Source organism: Furipterus horrens, unplaced genomic scaffold (assembly GCF_987537825.1).
Source record: "Furipterus horrens unplaced genomic scaffold, mFurHor1.1.pri manual_scaffold_5, whole genome shotgun sequence".
Lineage (NCBI taxonomy): Eukaryota > Metazoa > Chordata > Mammalia > Chiroptera > Furipteridae > Furipterus > Furipterus horrens.
In genome coordinates, this window is record NW_028327175.1 from 50,335,409 (window position 1) to 50,358,252 (window position 22,844).

The 22,844-nt window shown below is 38.2% G+C and overlaps 1 protein-coding gene across 1 annotated transcript in view; it reads left to right on the forward strand.

Moving 5' to 3' along the window:
• The first annotated feature begins 728 nt into the window (after positions 1 to 728).
• The window catches only part of JMY (junction mediating and regulatory protein, p53 cofactor), an 88,423-nt gene continuing 66,307 nt past the window's right edge, over positions 729 to 22,844 (forward strand). The window contains exon 1 of the mRNA XM_090276415.1: positions 729 to 2,371. Within this exon, the coding sequence (XP_090132541.1) occupies positions 1,325 to 2,371 (1,047 nt within the window). The 5' untranslated portion in view covers positions 729 to 1,324. The remainder of the gene's footprint in view (positions 2,372 to 22,844) is intronic.

Here is a 22,844-nt window from a genome sequence, read left to right on the forward strand (position 1 = left end):
TTCATTATAGTATGAATAACAAAATTCTTAAAATTTACATGATTTTTTTTTGCATGTGTATTTTGGGAACTGATAAGTGAATACAACTTCAAAAGGGCTCAGGCCAGTGATTTCAAAGTGAGGTTCACATAACTACACAATGATGAAACCTGAAGCAATAAAACACCGATGAACTTAAATGTAAAACATTCATACTATTAGGACATGACTGAAACTTCTTTTAACTTTACTTTGTCTTATTGGAGTTTTACTGGGTTGTCTCCAGACATTATCCTCTCATATATTAAACTGTGTCTCAAGAGTGTTAGGATAGAATCCAACAGTGTGGGGGAACCCAAAAAGTTTAACACATGATTCGCTAACGTTACGAGTACCGTATTTCTTTCCAAAGATAGGACTTCTCCATCCCGACTCCCCCCCGGGAGAATGGAGACCAACATACATTTGAAGGCCCCTGTGTATGACTGGAGTTCAACGTCTTAGTTTCTCAGCCTTTGGTCCTTTTTTTCTCAGAGTTCAGAGGCCACCTGTCCCGCAAGGCACACCTGTCACTCTCGGCCCCTAAGACCTGGCAGTGTGCGAGGGTCCAGCCTGTGGGAGACAGAGGCTGCGCCGAGGGAAGGGAAGAGACTCAGTGATCCAGCTCTCGGGAGGAGCAGGAAGACGCTGAGGGGCGGTGCTGGCGCGCGCGCGCGCGGGCGGGGTGTGCGCGCCGCCGCTGTAGCGTCACCAGCGTGCGGCACGTGCCGGTGTTTACGTCCCTCTTGGAGCCGCCGACGTCAGCAACTGAATGGTAACATTGCGGCGACACTGAGGTTTGGAGTTTAGGAGAGGCGTCCATCAGTCAGGCGGCTCCTGCCGGTGGGAAAAGGAGGAGGGACGGGAGATCGGACCGGCGAACAGTGGAGACTCATACACTGCCGTCCCCAACTGCCCACCGGCCTGCTCGGCCCCGCGGGACCCACGCCTTACCTCCAGAGCGCCATAGACGCAGCACCGCGGCCTCGCACTGGGGGCGGCCGGGGCGGGCACGGGGCGCTGTTGCAGCGCCGGGCTTGTAAACAGATCTGGCCGCACGTGACCATGTGAACTACCTGCTCCAGGGACACGTATTGTCTGTCTTTCCCGCGAGCCACTCGACAAAGGAGTGCGGTGGATCCAAGTGCAGAGGGACGAGCGAGCAAGCGAGGAGAGCCGGCTGGGACATTAAAATGGCTGAAGGCGCCTGGCGAGGGTGAGCGGGGGGCGCGGCGCAGCCAGCCGGTGAATCCTCAGGCAAGCAGGGCCAGTGTCGCCTCCCCGGCGGCCTGGCGCGGGAGCCACCATGTCGTTTGCGCTGGAGGAGACGCTTGAATCGGACTGGGTGGCCGTGCGGCCCCATGTGTTCGACGAGCGCGAGAAGCACAAGTTCGTGTTTATTGTGGCCTGGAATGAGATTGAAGGCAAGTTTGCCATAACCTGCCACAACCGGACGGCCCAGAGGCAGAGGAGCGGCTCCCGAGAGCAAGCAGGGACACGAGGGGGTGCCGAGTCCGGCGCACCCGCGTCTGACGGGACCCGGGGGCCAGGCAGCCCGGCAGGCAAGGGGCGGCCGGAGGCCACTGGTTCTGTGACTCTGGGAAGGAGCCCAGGGCCTCGGAGGAGCCAGGCCTGGGCGGAGGGCGGCTCTCCACGGAGTGCGCGCAATGTTCGGGGGGACTCGCTGCTGCGGGGTTCAGGCGGCAAAGGGGCGGAGAGCCCTCTCAGGAGCCCGGTGCGGGCCAAGTCCAGCCCGGTCCGGAAGGGATCTGAAGGCAGGGATGTGGCGGGGACCGCCGCTGCGTCAACTCCGCCGGCGCCCAAGGAGGCCCCAGTGTCCTCTGTGCGCGTAGTGAGTGCCTGTGGGGCTGTCTCCGAGGAGATCGAGGTGCTGGAAATGGTGAGGGAGGACGAGGCGGCTCCGGGGTCCGTGTCCCAGGCGCTCTCGGACGCAGAGCAACAGTCGCCCGCAGCTGAACTGGAGTCCGCGGCCGACGAGTGCAGCTGGGCCGGGCTCTTCTCCTTCCAGGATCTGCGCGCTGTGCACCAGCAGCTGTGCTCGGTGAACTCGCAGCTGGAGCCGTGCCTGCCCGTCTTCCCTGAGGAGCCCTCGGGCATGTGGACCGTGCTGTTTGGGGGCGCCCCGGAGATGACCGAACAGGAGATCGACACTCTGTGTTACCAGCTCCAGGTCTACCTGGGCCACGGCCTGGACACCTGTGGTTGGAAGATCCTCTCCCAGGTACTTTTCACTGAGACCGACGACCCCGAGGAGTATTACGAAAGCCTTAGTGAGCTGCGGCAGAAGGGCTACGAAGAAGTGCTTCAGCGAGCTAGGAAGCGCATCCAGGAGGTACGTTTGGGCTTCAGTCAGTCACAGCTTTTCGTTACTCATTACCAAAGGCTGGAGCCTCGGTCCAGGCTGTGCGCACTTGGGACACTTGTTTTTCTAAAGAAGGGAACGGGTAGACGATGGGTTCCTGTGACCTAGCTCCCCCTTCATTCCTCTCAGTCAGTGGTAGGAAAACTGGCTTTCCTGAATTGGCCCTCTGAAGCACCTTTGATAAGTCTTTAGATTTCCTTCTTCATTAATTAAATAGGTTCTGTATAATAAGTGCCCTCTTCACATACTGTCACTAAGATTAAAGCCACTTTGAAAAAAAGATGGCCCATAAAAGTAAGCTAAATGAGCGTTTCTCTTTGCCCCTGAAGCCCTTTCTAGCAATAACTGCCCAGGTATTAACTTGGGTGTCATGTTCATTTACTCAAAGCAGTTTGTCTTATGGAGCAAAGTTGGTCTGTTTTTACCTCCATATATAGTTTGGCAGCTTAGACAAATTTTAAATTCTTTGTCCTCCAAATAAGTCGCCTGTCCAAATGAAAAAGTGCCAAGTGTCAGTTGGATGCAAGTGTATTTTGAAAGGCGTTGAACACACTTTAGGAATATCTCAAGACCTTACAGATGGTTCATGTTTCACTCCTGTTTTAGGGAGAAAAAAATGCTTTGGGCAGGAATGTTTGGTATACTTTATACCTAGGAGTAAAAGTAGTGCAGTGTAGTGCAGTATGGGGGAAAGGTTGGAATGGGTGTACGGAGAGAGCTCTACATGTGTAAGACATGTAAGATTGGAGGTCACCCTGTTTAACAGCTCTGAAAGAACTTTACTAAAGAAGTATTTACAGATATACACATTTTCCTCTAATGGACACAAAACATACTTTCTCAGAGGAATTTATTATTTTTAGTATTTTTAGTATTAGTACCATTTGAGGTTGGACTTGGAGTGGGGAAATGCCCTTTTTTATGGTACTGATATTCCTGACGTGTAGTCACCTGTTAACCTTGCCTGTGTTTATATAATACTTGAATCCGACTGTTAAGGCTGAGAAGCTGGAGCCTCCTGGTTTCTTAGATATATTGTTTTTCTTTGCTAGACTTGAGGATTTAGGAAATGAACTCTTTCTCATGTATTCTACAGTGCCCACTTAAAACTCCTTGAATCCAGGTTTTCACTCCTTCCTATTAGTTTATTTTATGCTAAGCATCACCCACCTGTATATATATGATCCTAGAGTTTCAGGATGTTTTTATTTCCTTTTGTATCATCTCCTTTTGGAGTCTGTGTTCTACCTTAGATTGTTTTTGGAAGGAAGTGACAGAACTCTTAAATGGCCACATATATTTGCTTCAGAGTTTTGCTATTATTGATTTGTATTTCATTGAAATTGAAAGGACAAACTTAGTGCTTCTTTCTCTTACTCCATTTACAGATACATAGTATACTTTTTTTTTATAACTCTGTATTTTTTAATCCCTAAATCATGTAGACATGACTGGTTTTAATTTTATTGATACTTAGAAAAAATTATTTTATCTTTTATTTAAAATTCAAATTGGGTTAAAAATTAGGGCTGCCAAAAGTATAGTTAATTACAGTTTTCTAGAACTCTTTCATGGGGGTGGTTACAGTTTAAAAAAAGTATCATTTGCTAATTAATTAAGGTTAAAGTGACCATAATACTTCATTGTCTTTAACAGAGAAAAATTTAAATTTTAAAAGAGGATTTCATGTTTTGAGAAACACCTCAAAATAAATGAAATTTATTGTAAATTCATTAAACATTAAATACAAAAACTTTTGGTGTTTCATCTAGTTGACTTGAGCAGTAGTTAAAAAAATAGCTGTCAAGGCAATAAACAGGTTCAGTTGTAATGCCCACCTTGATTTCTACCGGAAAGTTCTATTGAAATTATGAGGCTCAGTAAGGGGAAAGGGTGATGTGATTAATTAGTGATGTCTAGTCATGGACATGATAATGGAAGTGTATATCATACCAGGCATGTATTTTTTTTGTTCCCCAGCTGCTTAAATTCTTTGATATCTTAATAGTGTGCAGTAACATTTTTTTAGATAAAATCTTTATAGAACTGTTGTGATTTTTCTGTTATCGATGCTATTGAGTTTAATAATTACATCCAACTCAATGATTTTGTATTCCCACTTCTCAAGTTGACTTAACTCATGAAATTGGCTATAGTTTTTCAAGCTAGGTGTAATTGGTAAATCGAACCATTTCTTAAATATATGATGCTTAGAAAATGAAGTAGTTTGGTCATGTTTTTCCTTTAATTTTTGTGAATCTATTTTCTGGTCCCTTTTTCTATGGTTTCTTTTCCTATCCGTGTAAAAGGTTCAGCTTAAAGACCACACCTGGCTTTGTTCAAAATGGTTGGAAAATTGTTGAGAAGAGGGTTTTTTTTTTTTTTTAAATAGAACAGACTGTGCAACTAGAATGTGAACTTCTCAAGGTCACTGGTCTTGACAATATCTTAAAATTCTCTTCTTTGCCACCCCGTAGTTCAGGGCCACACATCTTGTGAACACTCTTAATATTACTGGAAAAGGACACCAGTTTGTTTCTAGTATTGTAAGAATTTAAAGGGTTTAAAAGAAGTGTCCTTTTAATGTAAAGTTGTGGTTAAATAAGTTTTTATAAAATGACAAGTGTAAATTACTGCTGTTGAAAAACTAGGGAAAAATCTCTTAAAACTTTAAATGACTTCCTAAGTAAGGGGTTTTTATCTGGGGTTGGTGAATTCTCTATAAACTGAGGGGAGGTATGGACTTTAATGGGCATGTAAAGTTTTACATTCATAGGCATATTTGCATTTTTGGAGAGAAGGGCTTTTATCAAACTTAAAGGTGTTTTCCAAAAAGAGTTTTACAACCACAATTGTAAATTATGTGCTTGGTAAATTAGCACCCATGGCTGGTGTGTTTTGCAAACTCTTGGAGTTTAATTTTTAGAGTACACTTATGATGAAATATGGGTTATAAGAAGTATTCCTATATCCTTCTCTTATGAAATATTGAAGAATTAAACCTTAAGTTTTCTGCTAAAAGTTTTGTTAGTAATTCACAGATTTGGTCATCTGACTGTAAACAATAGTTTGTGAGGAGCTACAATTTATACAATACTGAGAAATTATTTTTGATTACCTCAATCTGAATATAATGAAATGTGAAATTTATGACAGCATAGGTTTGTCTTGGATTTTTACAAAGGTTTACTGTAAGTAGTGCTATTTATATAGCAGGCACTCAATCCTTGAATGAATCAGGTGCCACCAAGGCCTCTTGGAATGGTTTCAGCAATAGCCCTGGTTGTTGGTCAGAGCTGAGGATTATAGTTTAGTGTGTGTGCATGGGTGGTCCATACTGTAGCTTACCTTTTAGGACTTAGGTTTTGTAAATAATTGTTTCTGTATAAGGACAACTATTTTGAAATTATTATGTGTGGTCCTTTAAATAATAAACCTTAATAACTTCGGTTGTAGGCTTGATTGAGATCTATAAATCAGTGTTCACTTTAGAATTTATTATGTTTGTAAAACTGTCCTCAATTCTAACTTCTTCCAGTTGAAACCACTGTTTGAGAATAGCGTGTTTTCAAAAGTACCATTTACATAAAGCACACAGTAACCAGAGCCTACCTAGAGTTTGGAGTCAGAGTACAGACTTAATCATTTCTGTGACCTGCTTAGTTATTTAAACTCTTCAAAAAACAGGGAAATGGGGAAAGTGCTTGAAGAATGTCTTAAGATTTAATTAAAACAATATGAAAAAGGGCCTAACAAAGTGTTTGGCACTTATAAAGGAGACTTCCAAGAAGTGTTAATGATCTCTTCTTTCATGTAATAAGGATTCTCCAGAGTTTTCAACTCAATACATCTTTCAGGGAATGTACTGGGTTGGCCAAAAAGTCCTTTTTTTTTTGATTCCCCCGTACGTTGGCTCTAGTAGCACTTAATTGTCTTTAACTTCATTTGAAACAATTTTGTTAGATTGTATTGTGATAGCTTTCATATCAACCTGCATAAAAAAACTTAGCAAAATTGGTGAATTTTTGTGCAGGCATTTTAATATTGAAGGTGGAAGTAGATATGCAACATTTTTGGCCTATTATACTTTATTGTTTTAAGAAAGGTAAAAACACAACTGAAATGCAAAAAAAAGAAAAAAGATTGTGCAGTGTATGGAGAAGGTGCTGTGACTGAATATGTCAAAATGGTTTGCCAAGTTTCTAGATACTGTTGTCATTTTGGCCAAATAATTCTTTGCTGTGGGGCTGTGTTATGCACTGGAAGGTGTTTAGTAGCACCCCGGCCTCTACCCACTAGAAACCAATAGTAGGAGACAGCCGACATGCTCAAGATATATAAATCAATAAGTTATTGGTGAAAATGAAAAATGTGTCTTTTATTTAATGGAAAAAAACCAAACAGTCACTTCAGCCAACTCAGTAACTAATTTATTGGCTACTTAGGTATTGGGCGTGTCACATTACCTATCTCTTTACTTCTTCCCACTATCTTTGGAGCTAAGTGTTGTTTTTTTTTGTTGTTGTTGTTGTTGTTGTTGTTTTACCTGTTTTACTGAAGCAGGAGTTGAAACTTAAAGATGTTACACAGATTTGGTCAGTGTTAAACAGCTAAGGAGTGACCAAACTCAGATTTCAACCTAGATTTGTCTTAATCCCGATGTGTACCTTTTCTGCCATGCCTAGTTTCCCTGAAGACATTAGAAGGGATGTCAGTCTCCATTTATGACAGTAGAAGAGTGCCAATATTTAAAAATTATAATAAGTTCAGTAATGACTTTTAAATTAAGATAAGTCATTTGTTTTATTTCAAATTAATTATGATAGGCATGGTGTGGGGAAGAGTCTGCATGTTGTATTTTAGAAGGAAGAGTTTGCCTGGGGTTGCGAGGATGGATTATGGTAAGACAAGAGTGCCCAATCACTTTTTTCTTTGTGGCTTAAAATGACTCAACTATAAACAACTCCTGAATTCTGAGATTATTTAAGAGAAGAGGCAAGGGCCTCCAAGAAGACTTTGCTTAGCACCTCTCCTCCCAGTTATGACTTTTCTAAATATTCTGGAAAACTAAGATTAGTTATAAAACTCTGAAGCCTTGCTGAAACCCCAACTACATACATTAGAGAAATGACAGTCTTTTAGGAGGCCTGGGATGCTGGTCTTTTATTGGGGCAGTGAATCATGACCCATGCTTAGGTAGGTATAAATAGTGTAATCAGGCCCAGGAAGGAGATAATGTAGTTGCAGTGGAGAGCTGTTCTGCCAGTATATTCCCATAAAAAATAGTACAAACTGCTATCTTGCTGTAAAACACAGTTAAGGAATAATGAAGCTAAGAGAATTTTGTGGGATTCCTGAGAGTTATGAGTATGATGGAAGACTTGAAAGCTGGAAGCTGTTAAAATAATGACTTAGATACTAATTATTTTCTTCAGTCCTGTGCCAAAATAAACTTTTGGCCATTTTTCGTATCACCAAAAGGATGATAAGTATAGAAAAGAAGATGAATACGTATATGCCTCTAGGTTAGCGCTTCTGTAAAGCAGAAACATGGAGGCTGGTGACAAGGTGGCAGTTTTCCTGATAACTAATTTATGTGGTGGTTTCTCTGCTGGCCGTTTAACATCACATGATGCCCAGTCCACCAGATACTTCACAGACATGAAATCGGGCGTGTTTCCTCCTTGCTAAAACAAGGTCAACTTGGATACTTTAGTAATGTGAATACATGGGGTGTCGTGTGCGTGTGTCTGTGTATTTTTAAGGGAGAAGATGAATGAAAGGTTTGGTTTGTCGAACATAACAGCTGCATTTGAATTAGCAATCTTCACTCCCCAAATGTTCCTGTAACTTTAATTAATCAATCTCTCATTGTTCTCCATTGCTGCTTTATTTGACCTTTCATTGACTGTAGAATATTATTGGAAGTAGAACTCTAAAGCACAGTGTGGCATTCATAGGTGATTAAATGTATGTCTGCTTATTCATTTTTTTTTTCTTTTCTTTTCTTTTTGCAATGAGAAGTTTCCCATGGCTTCTTTTACTCTTTAATAGGCCAGAATCACCTCTCTCTGAATCTGACCTATCCCCTCAGTTGCTGATTGGAGAAAAATTAAGTTGCAAGGGAAAGAGACATAAGCAGTGAAGACTAAATAATAACTCTTGGTGCTTATTTTTGCAGAGTGGGGTGAGGCAGGGTGGTGTAGAGGTGGTAAAGTTCATTTGGCTTTTTAAACTTCTTTTAGGGGACTATAAATACCAAATAGCCTTAACATAATATCTAAGTTATTCTAATCAGAGAAAGCTTCATTCAGAAAAAAGCTGGAAAATTTTGTGAGTTTTCTTAAACGTTGAAATTGCCTTTTTTATACTTGCCCTTGAATTTTTAATTTTATATGGTCACAATTCCATAATAGACTTTTCAGACTGTAATGAGGGTTATGTGGACTAGGCTATGAAATGAAAAGAAGCCTGATGGGCTAGACATTTTATAGAGGAGAATAATCTTAAGAATAAATGTATGAAGGACTTTTAATGATTTGATTTTATCTGTAACTTTAAGGTTTGAGGGTAATGGCTAGGGGCTTAGTTTATTCAACAACTAGTACCTTCATATAACATAGGCATCGGGAGAAGAGAGTGATGAACAAGAATGGTCATTTTCTTTGTGACAATAAAATTGGGTACCACATCATCCTCATGATAGGATTAGTCGAAGCAGGGTGCTTTTTAAGAAGCATCTCACTACACTGCCTTTAATTAATGCTTAGTGGAAAGAAAATTTTTTGGGCATCACTCAGGAAAATCTGTGTTTTTGTTCTAATTCTGATATTAGTTGCTTGGTTGTCACTTACCATCTTCTGGCCTTAGTTCCTTTCTGTAACGTGAAGTCATAGTTTCTTTTTAAGGATTTTAGGGCAGTTTATAGGCACAGTGTGGCAAGGGTTGGGACTTGAACCACTTATGTGCTTGTGTCCAAGTTTAGGTCTGGCTGCATTAATGTGAGTAAGTCCTAGCACTTCTAATGTTGCCAGAGTTTTTAGGTTTTGAATGCAGAGGGCTTTAGAAGAGGACAGGATTAGTGTTTCATCCTGTTTTTGTGTTTGTTTTGTCCTCACACTTTGTTCCTTAGCTGTACTTGAAGTTATTTTGTGTGCTTTTTCCTATGGTTTCAATATTAAAACTGCTTTTCCTGTCAGTTTTTGATAACTTGTTGAAGTTACACTAATAAAATGAATGTTTAATTACTAAAATTATTTCTCTAAGCCTTTCTTCCTCTTCATCCTCCTATCTAGCTGAGTCTATCCTCTATGGACACTAAAAAGGTCATAACTGGAGTGACCTGTACATAGAGAAGTATGAAGGCTCTTGTTTTCAATAATCACAACTAACCTTTATTGAATGCTTCCCCTGGGTCAGGCACTGTGGGAACGTCTTTAAATATATTATCTCAGTCAGCATGTAGATAGAAGTTAAGAGGATTGAAGTGAGTTTGAGTCCTGGCTTCTCTACTTAATAGTTTTGTGAATTTGGGCCTGCCTCATTTTCTCAGTACCTTAGCCTCCTCATCTGTAAAGTGAGGAGAATAATACTGCTGCCTCAGAGTGATTTAAAAATAGATTTTATGTAAAATACTTAGAATATTAAATACTCGGTAAATGTTAACTCTTATTTACATTAATCTTCATATCAACCTAAGAGGTATGGATTTTGTAATAGCGGAAATAGGTTCAAAGAAATTAGATAAATTTGCCTAAAATAACATATCTAGTATATAGAACCTGATTCAAATCCAAGCCTGCAAGATTCCTGTCTCCTTTCTTAACCATTGGACCATCTTCATCCCTATAAAAAGGAAATGAGGCTGACAGACTTAATCATTATCAACTTAAAGTATATGATTAATGTCTCATCACTGGACAAAACATCTACAGTGGCTAGCTGATGACTGTTTTTGATAAACTTCTATTATGTACATATACAGTAATCAACAATATTGTCTGTAATTAGAGAACCTTGTAATCCCAAAGGAGGCTAATTTAAATTTGTGTCTGCATTACATTCTGTTTTATATTAAGGGTGAGTTGGTTTGAATTATGTGATAATTTTTCTTAAAATTATTAAAGTTCATTAATTTTTTTCCCACACATAATGATGGCTCTAGTAGTGCTTAGTTGTCTTTAACTTCATTCAAAACAATTTCGTTAAATTGTATTGTAACAGCTGTCATATCAGGGTGTATTAAAAAATCTTATAAAAATTGGTGAATTTTTGTGCAGCCATTTTAATACTGAAGATGGAAGAAGATACACAACATTTCTGGTGTATTATGCTTTATTATTTTAAGAAAGGTAAAACGCAGCTGAAACGCAAAATAATAATAATAAGATTTGTGCAGTGTAAGAAGAAGGTGCTGTGACTGATGGAACGTGTCAAAAGTGGTTTGTGAAGTTTCTAGGTACTATTGACATTTTGGCAAAATAATTCTTTGCTGTGGGGCTGTCTTATGCATTGGAAGGTATTTAGCAGCACTAAATTTACTATTGGCTTCTAGTGGGGAAAGGACCCACTAGAAGCCAATAACAGGAGACAGCCAACATACTCAAAATATCCAGGTCAATAAAGTTATTGGTAAAAATGAAAAATGTCTTTTATTTTATAGAAAAAACTAAATGGACTTTGGCCAACCCAATATATCTAACTTTAAAGAAAATTTATTTTCTCCCCAAACAATTCAAAATACCCCCCCCCCCCTTAATAGAACTAGGGAATTTGGTAATTCTCAGCTAAAACCTAAAATCTGCCTCTTCCCTCTCACTGTTTATTCCCATTTTTATTAGTCCCTAACATCAAATAATTAATATTATTCTCCCCTTTCTCTCATAACATTACTAAATTATTGCCTTACTTACTGGCTAAATTTTTCTGGCTAGGTGGGAGAGGATGACAGTTAAGGATGTTAACTTCCCTTGTTATATTTTTATTTGGAAATCCTGCCTCATTTTTTTTCCCTTTTATATTAGGTCGTGTGAATTTTGGTATTGGATTTGCTAAATGAAAATGAAAAGGTTATGACAAGTAAGATTAAAGAAAAGGAGTAAGAGAGAAAGGGGGCTAGAATTAACTTCAGAGTTGGAATATTTAAACTTAAAAAATTCATGAGAATTAATAGCATTTATTATTTTAGTAAAAGGAGATAACATGGGGGTTCACAGTGAAGCCTATCTAGATACTTGTAAATAAGGTGTTATAAAGTCTCTGGCTCCCTGGAGGGCGTTGGCTCTTGAGCAAGTTTGACTCTATATACATTGAACCTTGTGAGACCTAAAATTTGAAATAAGGCTATTTTATTTATTCTTTTTAAGTGAACTTGCCTTTTTTTTTTAAGTGTCGGCATTTCTGACCAGTATTTTATTTTGTTTTTGTTTGCTCTTCCAAAATGTATTCTAATATTTTTCATTGCACTTGTATACAATTACCTCTATTTTGGGTGGCCAGTTTTGTGGGTGCATTGTTAAGAAGTCTAACCACCACTTAAAATATTGTCTTTATGGGGCAAAACAAAAACAAATGTGCCTTTAGGGTATAATATGTTTAATATCCAACTTTCCATTTTTATTTAGTATGTTTTTTAAAGGATTCAGCATTCTGTTTCTTATGAAGAGAAATTATGTATTTGCATATGCTTATTTTTTTTTTTTTTACCAGTGAATTTATTTGAGATTTCCCATTCATGTTTGATTCGGAAGGAGTGAAAAATTAATCTGGTTTAAGACAATTGGGCATATACCGTTGGTGGTCTCTTTTTTTATAAATAATGTAATTTTATTCTATGGATATAATACTGGATATTATAAGTGTTCTTATTACAGGGATGGTCAAGCATTGTGGGGTACAGGATCTAGATGGTTAATATAGATTTTGCTTTATCTCTCCTCTGAATTACATACATAAATATAAGTAAGCTGGCTAACCGAACCAGTCCTACAGTGTTCACTTTTTGAAACGTGAAGCCATTTGTATAAAATATGTGCCACGCTTACCCCAGTCTTTACCAAAGAACAGCACTATAATTGCAAGTGGTTTTTTTCTGGAGATAGTCCTAAACCCCTTTTCTAGCTTAATGACATGAAAAGTGTAGCAGGGCTGGATATACTGAATTGCTTTTAGGGTGAAGTAGCCATCTTGGAAAGTACAATGAAATAGTTGGTAGATAGTTGGCACATTACTGTTGTGCCACAGGTCGTGGTTTTTGGAGTTTTTATACATTGTTGATTTTTATTCATTTCCTATGTATTATATGAATAGATTTTTAAAACTGGAGTTTAATTCTGTATATGTTTGAGAGTGTTTCCCTGGCATCTTAGGATATTAAGTTGTGCTCTCTTTCTGCCCTGTGGTCATCCCTCATCCCAAAGCTCTAGTCCTGCATTTCCAACTTCCTTTTGCTCCCTGATGTCCTGATGTTCTGCATTTCGTTTATCCAGAGCACATCCTCCACCTGCCATCCCTGACTTGGTCTCTAGTTCTGTCTGGTGCAGCCGTTTTTTATCTGAGTCTTTGCAATTTCCCTGGAAATGCTTCACACCCATCAATTCTCAGAACTATTTAGTACTTCCAAATCTGGTGTTTGCTGGTTCTGATTGATAATGCCACATGATGAATTTTACAACAGTTTTTCAATGTGGACAGAGCAACACTTTTTTATGTACACATTGATTTGTAGATGTATACCAATTCAGAAATGTTAAATGCACCTTTTAGAACTAAAGAAATGTGGAATCACATTTATGGACTAGTTACTGCTTTCCTATGTTGCTCCTGCAGCCATTTTAGCTTAATCTCTCACTATTTCATCCCTAAACTGGTTTTAGCTTTCTTCCAGTGTCTTCCTTGCAATGTAGACTTTCTATACTTGGCTCCCAACACACATGCACACCCAGTGAACTCTTCCATGCCTGCAGGCAGAGTCCAGATTCCTAGCATTCAGGGTCATTTTGATTAGCCTCCCAGCCTTATCTCTTCTCTGTGGGAACCTTTCATTATCCTAGCCAAGCTCTTTTAACCATTGTTCATTGAACTCACCATATACCATGCTCCATTGTATAGCACCGTACCTCCATGTCTTGATTTTTTTGCTTGTCTAAATTCCACCTTTCTTTCCAGAGCTACATCAGATTCTTCTCCTGTAGAAGGTCATTTCTGACCACTGTCAGAAATTCAGAAATCAGAGAGGTCTTATGTTACATACGGCTTATATCATCCTTAACTGCTGCCCTGTGGTTTTTTTCTTTATGGACCCCGCCTGCCCTTTAAAATACATTGTAAGTCCCTAAGAGACAAAAATGAGTTTTGCTGTTGTTGGTTTCTAATGCCTCAAATTCCCCAGAGCTTCTTTACACAGTAGGTACTCAGAAGATATTCTTCAGTTTGTTTTAAAGTTGGTTTCTGTACATGACATGTTTGTATGTAGCTAATATTTTAATTCAAAGCATCTTTTTCCCCAGGAGTAAAATGAAGTCAAATTCACCGCTTATCTATGAAGTACAGAATCTGAAAATCAATTTTTAAAGTATCGGAATGAGCCATTACTGTCAGTAGCCCTTATACTTTCTAGAATTGGATTTCAGCATTAGTAGTTTTTAACAAATAATCGATGATTAACATAAAAATAACATGAAGTGATTTAACAGTTTTTTTTAACATGTCCTCAAGATTTTATTGTCACATTTTCTCTTCTTATCTCCTCCCAGTTCAAAATGCTTGCATCTCTTAATAGCCAATATTCTCTTACATCTGCCATTAGGTGCAATGCATTCAAGCCTCAGCACAATTTCTTTGTAGTTATAGTTTTTTTGTGGAAAATTGGCTTAGTCTGGCCACCATGAAGTTGTAGATTTTTCATGGAAAATCAGCTTAGTCTGCCCACTGTAGCCACTCTGCTTCCTGTCTTAATGCTGCTTTCCCTGTGCATAGAGAATCCTTGCCCTTCTTGTACTGTGTTACTTTATAGGGTTGATGCTTGCCACACTTCTTACAGAAAGTCTGCAGGCTTCAGGAACATTCACCATATTTGGGAGAAAGCTATTGGCTTGGAAAGCTGATTTAACAGGTTTACAGAACAACAGAGTTCAGCAGTGTGCTTTGTAAATGTGGAAAATTTGTGTGGCATTGGTCCTTATTTTAGTCAGTTGAGGAAACAGACCTGGTAGATCTAAGGGATGGGGAATTCCCAGGACCACCGATCCAGTTTCATTGCTAGGATAGGCCTCTCCCTTTTGAGCCATCCCAGTGCTAGTCCTGAGTCACCCCTTTCCATAATTATTTTCATGTTTTAGCAGTAATGTAATGGTGAAGATATTATTTGTGGAATATGTTGTTTCCAAAATAAGGAGGTATTCAGTCTTGGGTTTTGACACATTAGAGATGGGGAGAAGTTTATGAAGCTATCCATAAGTATTTAGCTTCTAAATGTTATATCCAGGACTTCAAAAATTATTCCAAGATCTTCAAGGATAGTCCTATAATCCTAAAGTCAGAGAGATGACCATTTAACTAGCTCTGATTGGCAAGGTACAGGATGAGCATTCCATAATTAAGCACAGTAGGTGTCTTCCTCTCCTCTTATATTTGTAATTGGTAACTGGGTTAGAAAAAAACCAAGATGACTAGCATTGGAGAAAGGAGTAAGTGGCACAGGGTGGTTTTGCAGTTTTCTGTGTTGCAGTGATTATAATAGGGTCATGAAAAAATGATTTTAACTGTTATCACTGACTCCTTTAACAGCCTGATAAAAGTTGGGGTCCTTGACCTAGAGAAATTTTGCAATAAGTAGAGCTTTGTTTTAAGAATCAATAATTGAGAGCTCATAGGTTAAGAGCCTAGTCTTATCGGGATTAAATCAGGGAACCCCAACCCCCAGAAGTATCCAGAAAGCAAAATAACTTCCTAAAATTGCATGAGAGATGTGTCCATTTTTTTAAAAGATTTTATTTATTTACTTTTAGAGAGAGGGGAAGGGAGGGAGAGAAACTTCAGTGTGCAAGAGATACATTGATTGGTTGCTGCTCTCACACCCAACTGAGGACCTGGCCTGCAACCCAGGCATGTGCCCTGACTGGTAATCACACTCGCGACCTTTTGGTTCACAGGCCGGCACTCAGTCCACTGAGCCACACCAGCCAGGGCAAGATGCATCACTGTTTGAAGCAGGAATAAGTCCACTCTTTGCTTAGGCCCCTGTCCACAGCCTGTCCCTTCATTCCTCTGCATCTCTGTATTGTGCATCTTTGCATTGTGTTGGTTGTACTTGAGCCCTTGGGAAGTCATCCTTTGCAGGCATGTTGTGTCTTCATTCAGATCCATCTACATTCTGACTCAGTTTGTGTCCATCAGTGAGTCTTCTGAAATTTAGCAAACCTGCATTTTCCACATTTTAAATTCACGATTTCCCTATATACCTCAAACATCCTTAATCCTTAATAATCCAACTCTCTCCAATTTCTTTCTGCTCTTTTTTGTGTGTGCATTATTTATAGCATCTTGTACATTTTGCAGTTTATATGACTTACAGATGTCAGCAGCTTAAATTTATTCCCTGGATTTTGTCAGTTTGGGTTAGCAAACTAGAAAATTAAATTTTATTATAACAGGTTAGTGTTTATGTTCTTTTACCAGTTGAATTCTCTTACCGTGGATTATAGGAAATGTTGTAGACTAAAAAGTCTAATGCTTAGTTAACTGCATTTTTTGAAGTTTTAAAATGCATTTCCTTGACTTTAAGATTATTTGCAGATACTTAGATTAAAATAGATTGCCATTGGAAGCTATAATTGGTTTTAAGGAAATCTAATGTTGGAAAAACATGAAACTTTATAGCAAAGAAGACAAATTAATAAATTAGCAGTGTTAGTTGAGATGCCTTGGGCTTCTCTGCAAGAGTATTAAGTTTAGTTGCTGCATAATAGCTTTGTAAAGTACTGTTCTGTTTAAGGATAAAAGACGTGGGAAATAATTTATAAATGTGTTTAGAATAACTGATTTTCTTTCTTGTTAATTGCACATAATTGTGTTGAGTGAAATTGTGACTTAAACGTATAGTGACTTGATGTTTTTGTGTTGGCATAACGTAGTATCTAAACTGTTCAGTGTGTTAACATTTACTTCAGTGTCTGTAAGAAGAGCTCAAAGAAACCCAGTGTCTGAGGATTGTCTTACTGTTGAATCATGGCATTTGATCACTTGTAAATGACGCTGTGGAACTTTATTACTGACAAATGTTGCTACTGCTTTGGTTTTTTTCCTATTTTAACAGTTCTGCTATTTGTAAAACTTAGGTGAAAATCATCTCAAAGAGCTTCATTTTCAAGTGGAATAAAAGCTGAAGAGTTTCTGTGAATGTACATTTTCTTGTAAGGAGAGAATTATTGCCTTCAAAACTATAAAAGAATGGTTTATAATCCATTGTAAGGACTATCGTTGTAGCTCTTCTTTTTTTTAAGTTTTCTTGATCTATCCTTCCTTAATCTGGTTATTATGTTTCTGATAATGCCGCAGTCTTGAGGTGGTAAAGCTGTGGTTGAAGTGAGTACCTTTGCCACCAGTTAGAGTTAATTTCTGGGACTTGAGAAAAGTACTGTCATTATAAATTGATCATTCACACAGCTGTGACACCTCTCATAATCCTGCTTTTCAACTGTAGCTTAACATAACTGATTCAACACAAGATTTATCTACTTATAAATAATAGGTAGGTGGGCAAAGAAGAGAAGCATATATTATTGTCTTATTTCTCATACCTTATCTTTTGAAGAAGTTGTAAGTGTAGTTTTGGATATTGTGGCAAAGGGGATAACTTAAATTTCCTTTTTTTGATGTGTAAGCCAGAAAACCTTTGGTTCAGGAAAGTGAGAAGGAATCGAGTATAAAACCTTCCTTAAGATGTACATATGGCCAAAGACATGAAAGACATTCAGCATTACTAATTATTAGGGAAATGCAAGTCAAAACCACAATGAGACATTACCTTTACCTGCTAGAATGGCTATTGTCAAAAAGATAAGAAATAACGTGTGTTGGAGAGGAGGTGGGTAAAAGGGAACCCTAGTACTCTGGTTGGTCAGATTGTAAATTGCTGCATTATAGAGATCCCTCAAAGTATTAAGAATAGAACTGCCATATTATTCATCAATTCCTCTTCTGGATATATATCTGAAGAATGTGAAAACACTAATTCAAAACGATACATGTACTTCTTTATTCACTGCAGAATTATGTATAATAGCTAAGCTATGGAAACAATCTAAGTGTCACATTGATAGAATAGATAAAGAATGGACAAAATGGTTCAAGTTAAAGATGTGGTATATACAGTTAACTCTTGAATAACTCAGGTTTGAGCTGCACGGGTCCACTTATAGGAGGACTTTTCTTAATAAATGTACAGTTGGTCCTCCACATCCCTGGGTTTCAAATTTGTGGATTCAAATAGCCACATAGAAAACATTATTTTCATCTGAACTTGGGAGTCTGCGTATTCAGGGGGCCTACTTAAGTTATACACAGAATTTCAAGTGAATGAGAGTCTGTGCTATAAAAAGATGAAATATTGCCCTTTTCAACAACATGGATGGATCTTGAGGGTATTATGCCAAGTGAAATAAATTATAGTGAAAAGGACAAAAACTTATTATTTCATTCCTGTGGGATATAAAACAAAAAGGAACAACAAAACAAAACAAAATGAAAACAAACTTATAGATAACAGTAGACTTGTGGTTGCCTGAGGGAAGGGAAAGGGTGTGGGGAGAGCAAAATAGGTAAACTGGACTTTTGGTGATATATACAGATATCAAATTAAAATATTGTACACCTGAAACTTACATAAGGGTATTAACCATTGTTACCTCAATTAAAAAATAAAAAAACCTTCCTTTAAAAAATGTATTTACCTGATAGATCATGATTGGAAAAGGTATAATTGCAATGTAAATCTTCTTTACCCCCATCCTCATTCCCTTGTCTGTGGTTCCCCTTCTTAGAGGTAACCACGATAAGAGTTTCTTGTGTGTTTTCAGGTTCAGTCTCATATACAAAGATATATAGGACATAGGTATTCCCTGCTTTTTAAACAACTCCAATGGTAGCATGCTATATATACACTCTGAGATATAGCCTGGGCTTTTTTTTTCCCCTCCCTTTAAATAGGCTGTATTTCTCTTAAGAGCTAGATAGTAATTTATTGAATGGATTTGTTTTGATACATAAGTTCTTTCCTAGCATATCTTTTCTCACATGTGAAAGTATAGCTATAGGATAAATTTTTTATAAAAGGAATTGCTGGGTCAAAGAGAACGTGCATTTTGTTTAAATTGCTTTCTGTTCTTATCTCCTTTTCAACACAAAACTGTATTTTTAAAACTTTTTGATATTTTTCCAAAGACAGTTTTAAATTTATTTTGTAGTTTTCTTATGAGTGAATCTTCATTTGTTCAGGAGTCATTTCTGTGAACCCATGCCATTCTTTACATTTTTTTTTTATTTTTTATTCTGTTGTTTGACTACGGAAATTGTCTGTCTTACAAGTATTTTCCCTGTGTCACTTGTTTCTTGATTTTTTGGTTTATATCTGTGTACCCAGTTTAAAAACTTTACAGGAAGTTTATTAGTATTTTTTAATAGTTTTCTGGATTTTGAGCCATGCTTTAATAAAAGTCCCCCATGATGAGATTATTTAAAGCAAAAAGCAAAGACACCCCTTATTTTTTCTCCTACTTTTATGATTGTTGTTATTTGCACTTAAATTGTTGAGCAAACTGAAATTTAATTTGGTGTAAGGAATAACGTAGGGATCCAACTTATTTTTCCTGATGAAATGGCAGTTATTACAAATATGATATCTTGAATGATTCAGATTTATCGTGCAGTAAATTTTCATATATATGAACGTTTTACTCCATTATTGTGCCTGATGCTTATAGGAAATACACTATTTATAATACCTGGTAATGCCATTACCGTTCTTTACCAATACTGTTTAAAATTTTTTTCTCTTTTAAAAATAATTTTATTTTGGCCCCTTTATTTTTTTATGTGAACTTTAAATTGGCCTTTTATAATAACATAAAAAATGTCAAGATGTTATACTGCTGTGTGAAATGTATAGATTATTTAGAATAATAATTGCTATTTTTATTATTAGTCTATCATTTATTTACATGGTCTTTTGGTCCCTTTTAATTTTATTTCCATGGTTCTTAATAGATTTAAGTTCATTCCTAGGTATTTTCTTTTCATTGCTGTTTTAAATAGAATCCTCATTGGTTGTTGTTGTTGCTTTTAAATTTAAATTATATTTTATTATTTATGCTATTACAGTTTTCCCAATTTTCACCCTTTGCCTCCCTCCACCAAGACCAGCCTCCAACTCCCTCAGATAATCCCCACACGATTGTCTATGTCCATGAGTCATGCATATATCTTCTTTGGCTACAATATTCCCTCTCCTGTACTTTACATTGCTATTACTATTTTGGAACAACCAATTTATACTTTTTAATCCCTTCACCTTTTTTGCACATCTCCCCGACTCCCCTCCCATCTGGCAACCATCAAAATATTCTCTGTATCTATGATTCTGTTTCTGTTCTGCTTGTGTGTTTATTTTGTTTTCTAGATTCAATTATTGATATTTATTGCCATTTTATTGTTTATACTTTTTATCTTAAAGAAGACCCTTTTAACATTCATGTAATACTTGCTTGTTAGTAATGAACTCCTTAATTTTTTTTTTTTTTTTTTTTCTGGGAAGCTCTTTACCTGTCCTTCAATTCTAAATGATAGCTTTGCTGTGTGGGGTAATCTTGAACACTTTGAATAGTTCTTGCCAATCCCTCTGGACTGCAAAGTTTCTTTTGAGAAATCAGCTGACAGTCTTATGGGACCTCCCATGTGGTACCTTACTGTTTTTCTCTTGCTGCTTTTAAGATTCTCTTTGTCTATAACCTGTGGTGTTTTTATTATGATGTGTTTTGATCTAGCACAGGAGCTCCAAACACAAACTGGGAAGCTACTTAAGTGTTTGTGATATTTTGAAAAAATCACCTGGAGATGTGGACATGCTACTTATTACTCGCATTACAGGGGAGTGTGCCAATGGTGGTGGGTCAATTTGAGAGAGACGGCACCTCCTCCAGTCTGAGGCTCATTATAAGGGGCCCCAGACAAAGGCAGCATGGGTCCAGGTTGCACAAACCTACATGTGGCCTGGAGCTACATTACATCAGTGTGTACGTGCAGATGGTAAAGATCAAGAAGCAGTCACAGGACAAGGAGCCACTCCCAGAATGAGATAAGGAAGGAGTTACAATCCATTCCCAAAACAATACACATTCCTTCTGGCCAGAGATCCTCTGACTAGCCCTCAGTCATGGGAGAGGGAAGGGCCATGTATTGACACCACATTTGGTGTGGGCCTCTTTGGATCCTTCTTGTTTGGGATTCCTTGTGCTTCCTGGACTTGTATGTTTATTTCCTTCACCAAGTTAGGGAAGTTTTTTGTCATTTTTTGAAATAGGTTTTCAACTTACTGCTTACTCTCCTCTCCTTCTGGCACTCCCCATGATGTGAATATTGGTATGCTTGAAGTTATCTCAGATGCTCCTTACACTATCCTCATATTTTAAAAATTTTTTTCTTCTTCCTGTTCTGATTGGGTGTTTTTTGCTTCCTTATATTCCAGATTGCTGATTTGATTCTTGGCTTCATACTGCACTCTACTGTTGATTCCCTTTAAATTGTTCTTCATTTCAGTTAATGTATCCTTCCTTTCTGACTGATTCTTTTTTATGGTTTCCATGTCCTTTTTATGCTGACGTTCTCTCTGATTCATCTACTCTTCTCCTGGCTTCATTGAGCACTTTTTATAACCATCGTTTTAAACTCTGCATCTAATAGCTTGCTTATCTCCATTTTGTTTAGTTCTGTTTCTGGAGTTTTGATGTGTTCTTTCATTTGGGCCATGTTTCTTTGTCTTCTCATTTTGGCAGCCTCCCTGTGTTTGTTTCTATGTACTAGGTAGAGCTGCTACGACTCCCTGGCTTGGTAGTGTGACCTAATGTAGTAGGTGTTCTATAGGGTCTAGTGGCACAGTCTCCCTTATCACCCAAGCTGGTCACTTGAGGTGTGCCTACTGTGTGGGCTGTGTATGCCCTTCTCTTGCATTTGAGACTTGATTGATGTTGGCAGGTCAATGGGAGGGATTTACTCAGGCCAATCATCTGCAAGGACTGGCTGTGACCACTGACCACCATGGAGGATCATCTGCGCAGGACTTGCTTCAGCAGGGCTCTGGTGCCTACTGAGTCCACCTCTTAAGTGTGTCACTTGTAGGGGTGGTTGGGTGGTGGTGCTTCAGTGTGGTCTGTAGCTGCCCACTAGGTGCCAGTCTCTGTGGCTTCCCGAGAGGTGCAGGCCAAGGTCAGACACACTGCCTGTGTTCTGTCCAGGGCCACTCGGCATTAGCTACAAAACGATCTACATTTGGTTGCTATATGTGCTGGGCTTGGAGGTGCCCAAGTGAGGCCAAGCTGTGAACCAAGGCCAGAAGTCTGATTGTTGTTTCTATTTACTATAAAAGGGCTGTTGGTTTTTTGCATAGAAATTACAACAGCTTATTGAGTTCTATTTCTATTGCAGTTTTTCTGTTTATTCTGTTAGATTTTTAATTGCCAGTTTTTAAATTAATATGCAGATTTTCTCAAAAGAACCAGAATATCTTCGTGATCATTTTATTTATTTATTTTTGTAGGCATAAAAGGCCAAATTAATTTTAAAAGAAAAAACAAAGAAGTAAACATGTCATTATAGAGTTAATATGGTGATTTTAATGGCCATTGCCTTTATTGAATGGCCCTAGTCCTGGAGACAAGATCCTGGCCAGTGCTGGAGATATAAGACCAGGCTGTACCTCCCTTCTAAAGATGAAAGTCATTCTGTGACTGGCTTTAGTAGTAAATTTTTGTTTTTTGTTTAAGAATGGGTAAAAATGCTTCAGTAAACCATGAGAAATAGAGTTTTGGTTTAATTTTAGTTTAATTCGTGCTGATTAATATAAAATAGTAGTAAATATAGTGAGAGAAACTAAGTGGGAAAATTATTTAGATCCATGAGAAATTTCCATACCATAATTGCACCAGTATTTGAAAGTTGAACACATAATTTATATCTTTTTAAAAAAATTTTATTTATTTATTTTGTTTTGTTTATTTATTTATTTATTTTTAGAGAGTGGGGAAAGGAGGAAGAGAGGGAGAGAAACATCACTGTGTGGTTGCCTCTCACTCGTGCTCCCAACTGGGGACCTGATGTGCAGCCTAGTCATGTGCCCTGACTGGGAATCGAACCAGCGACACTTGGCTCGCAGGCCAATGCTCAATCCACTAAG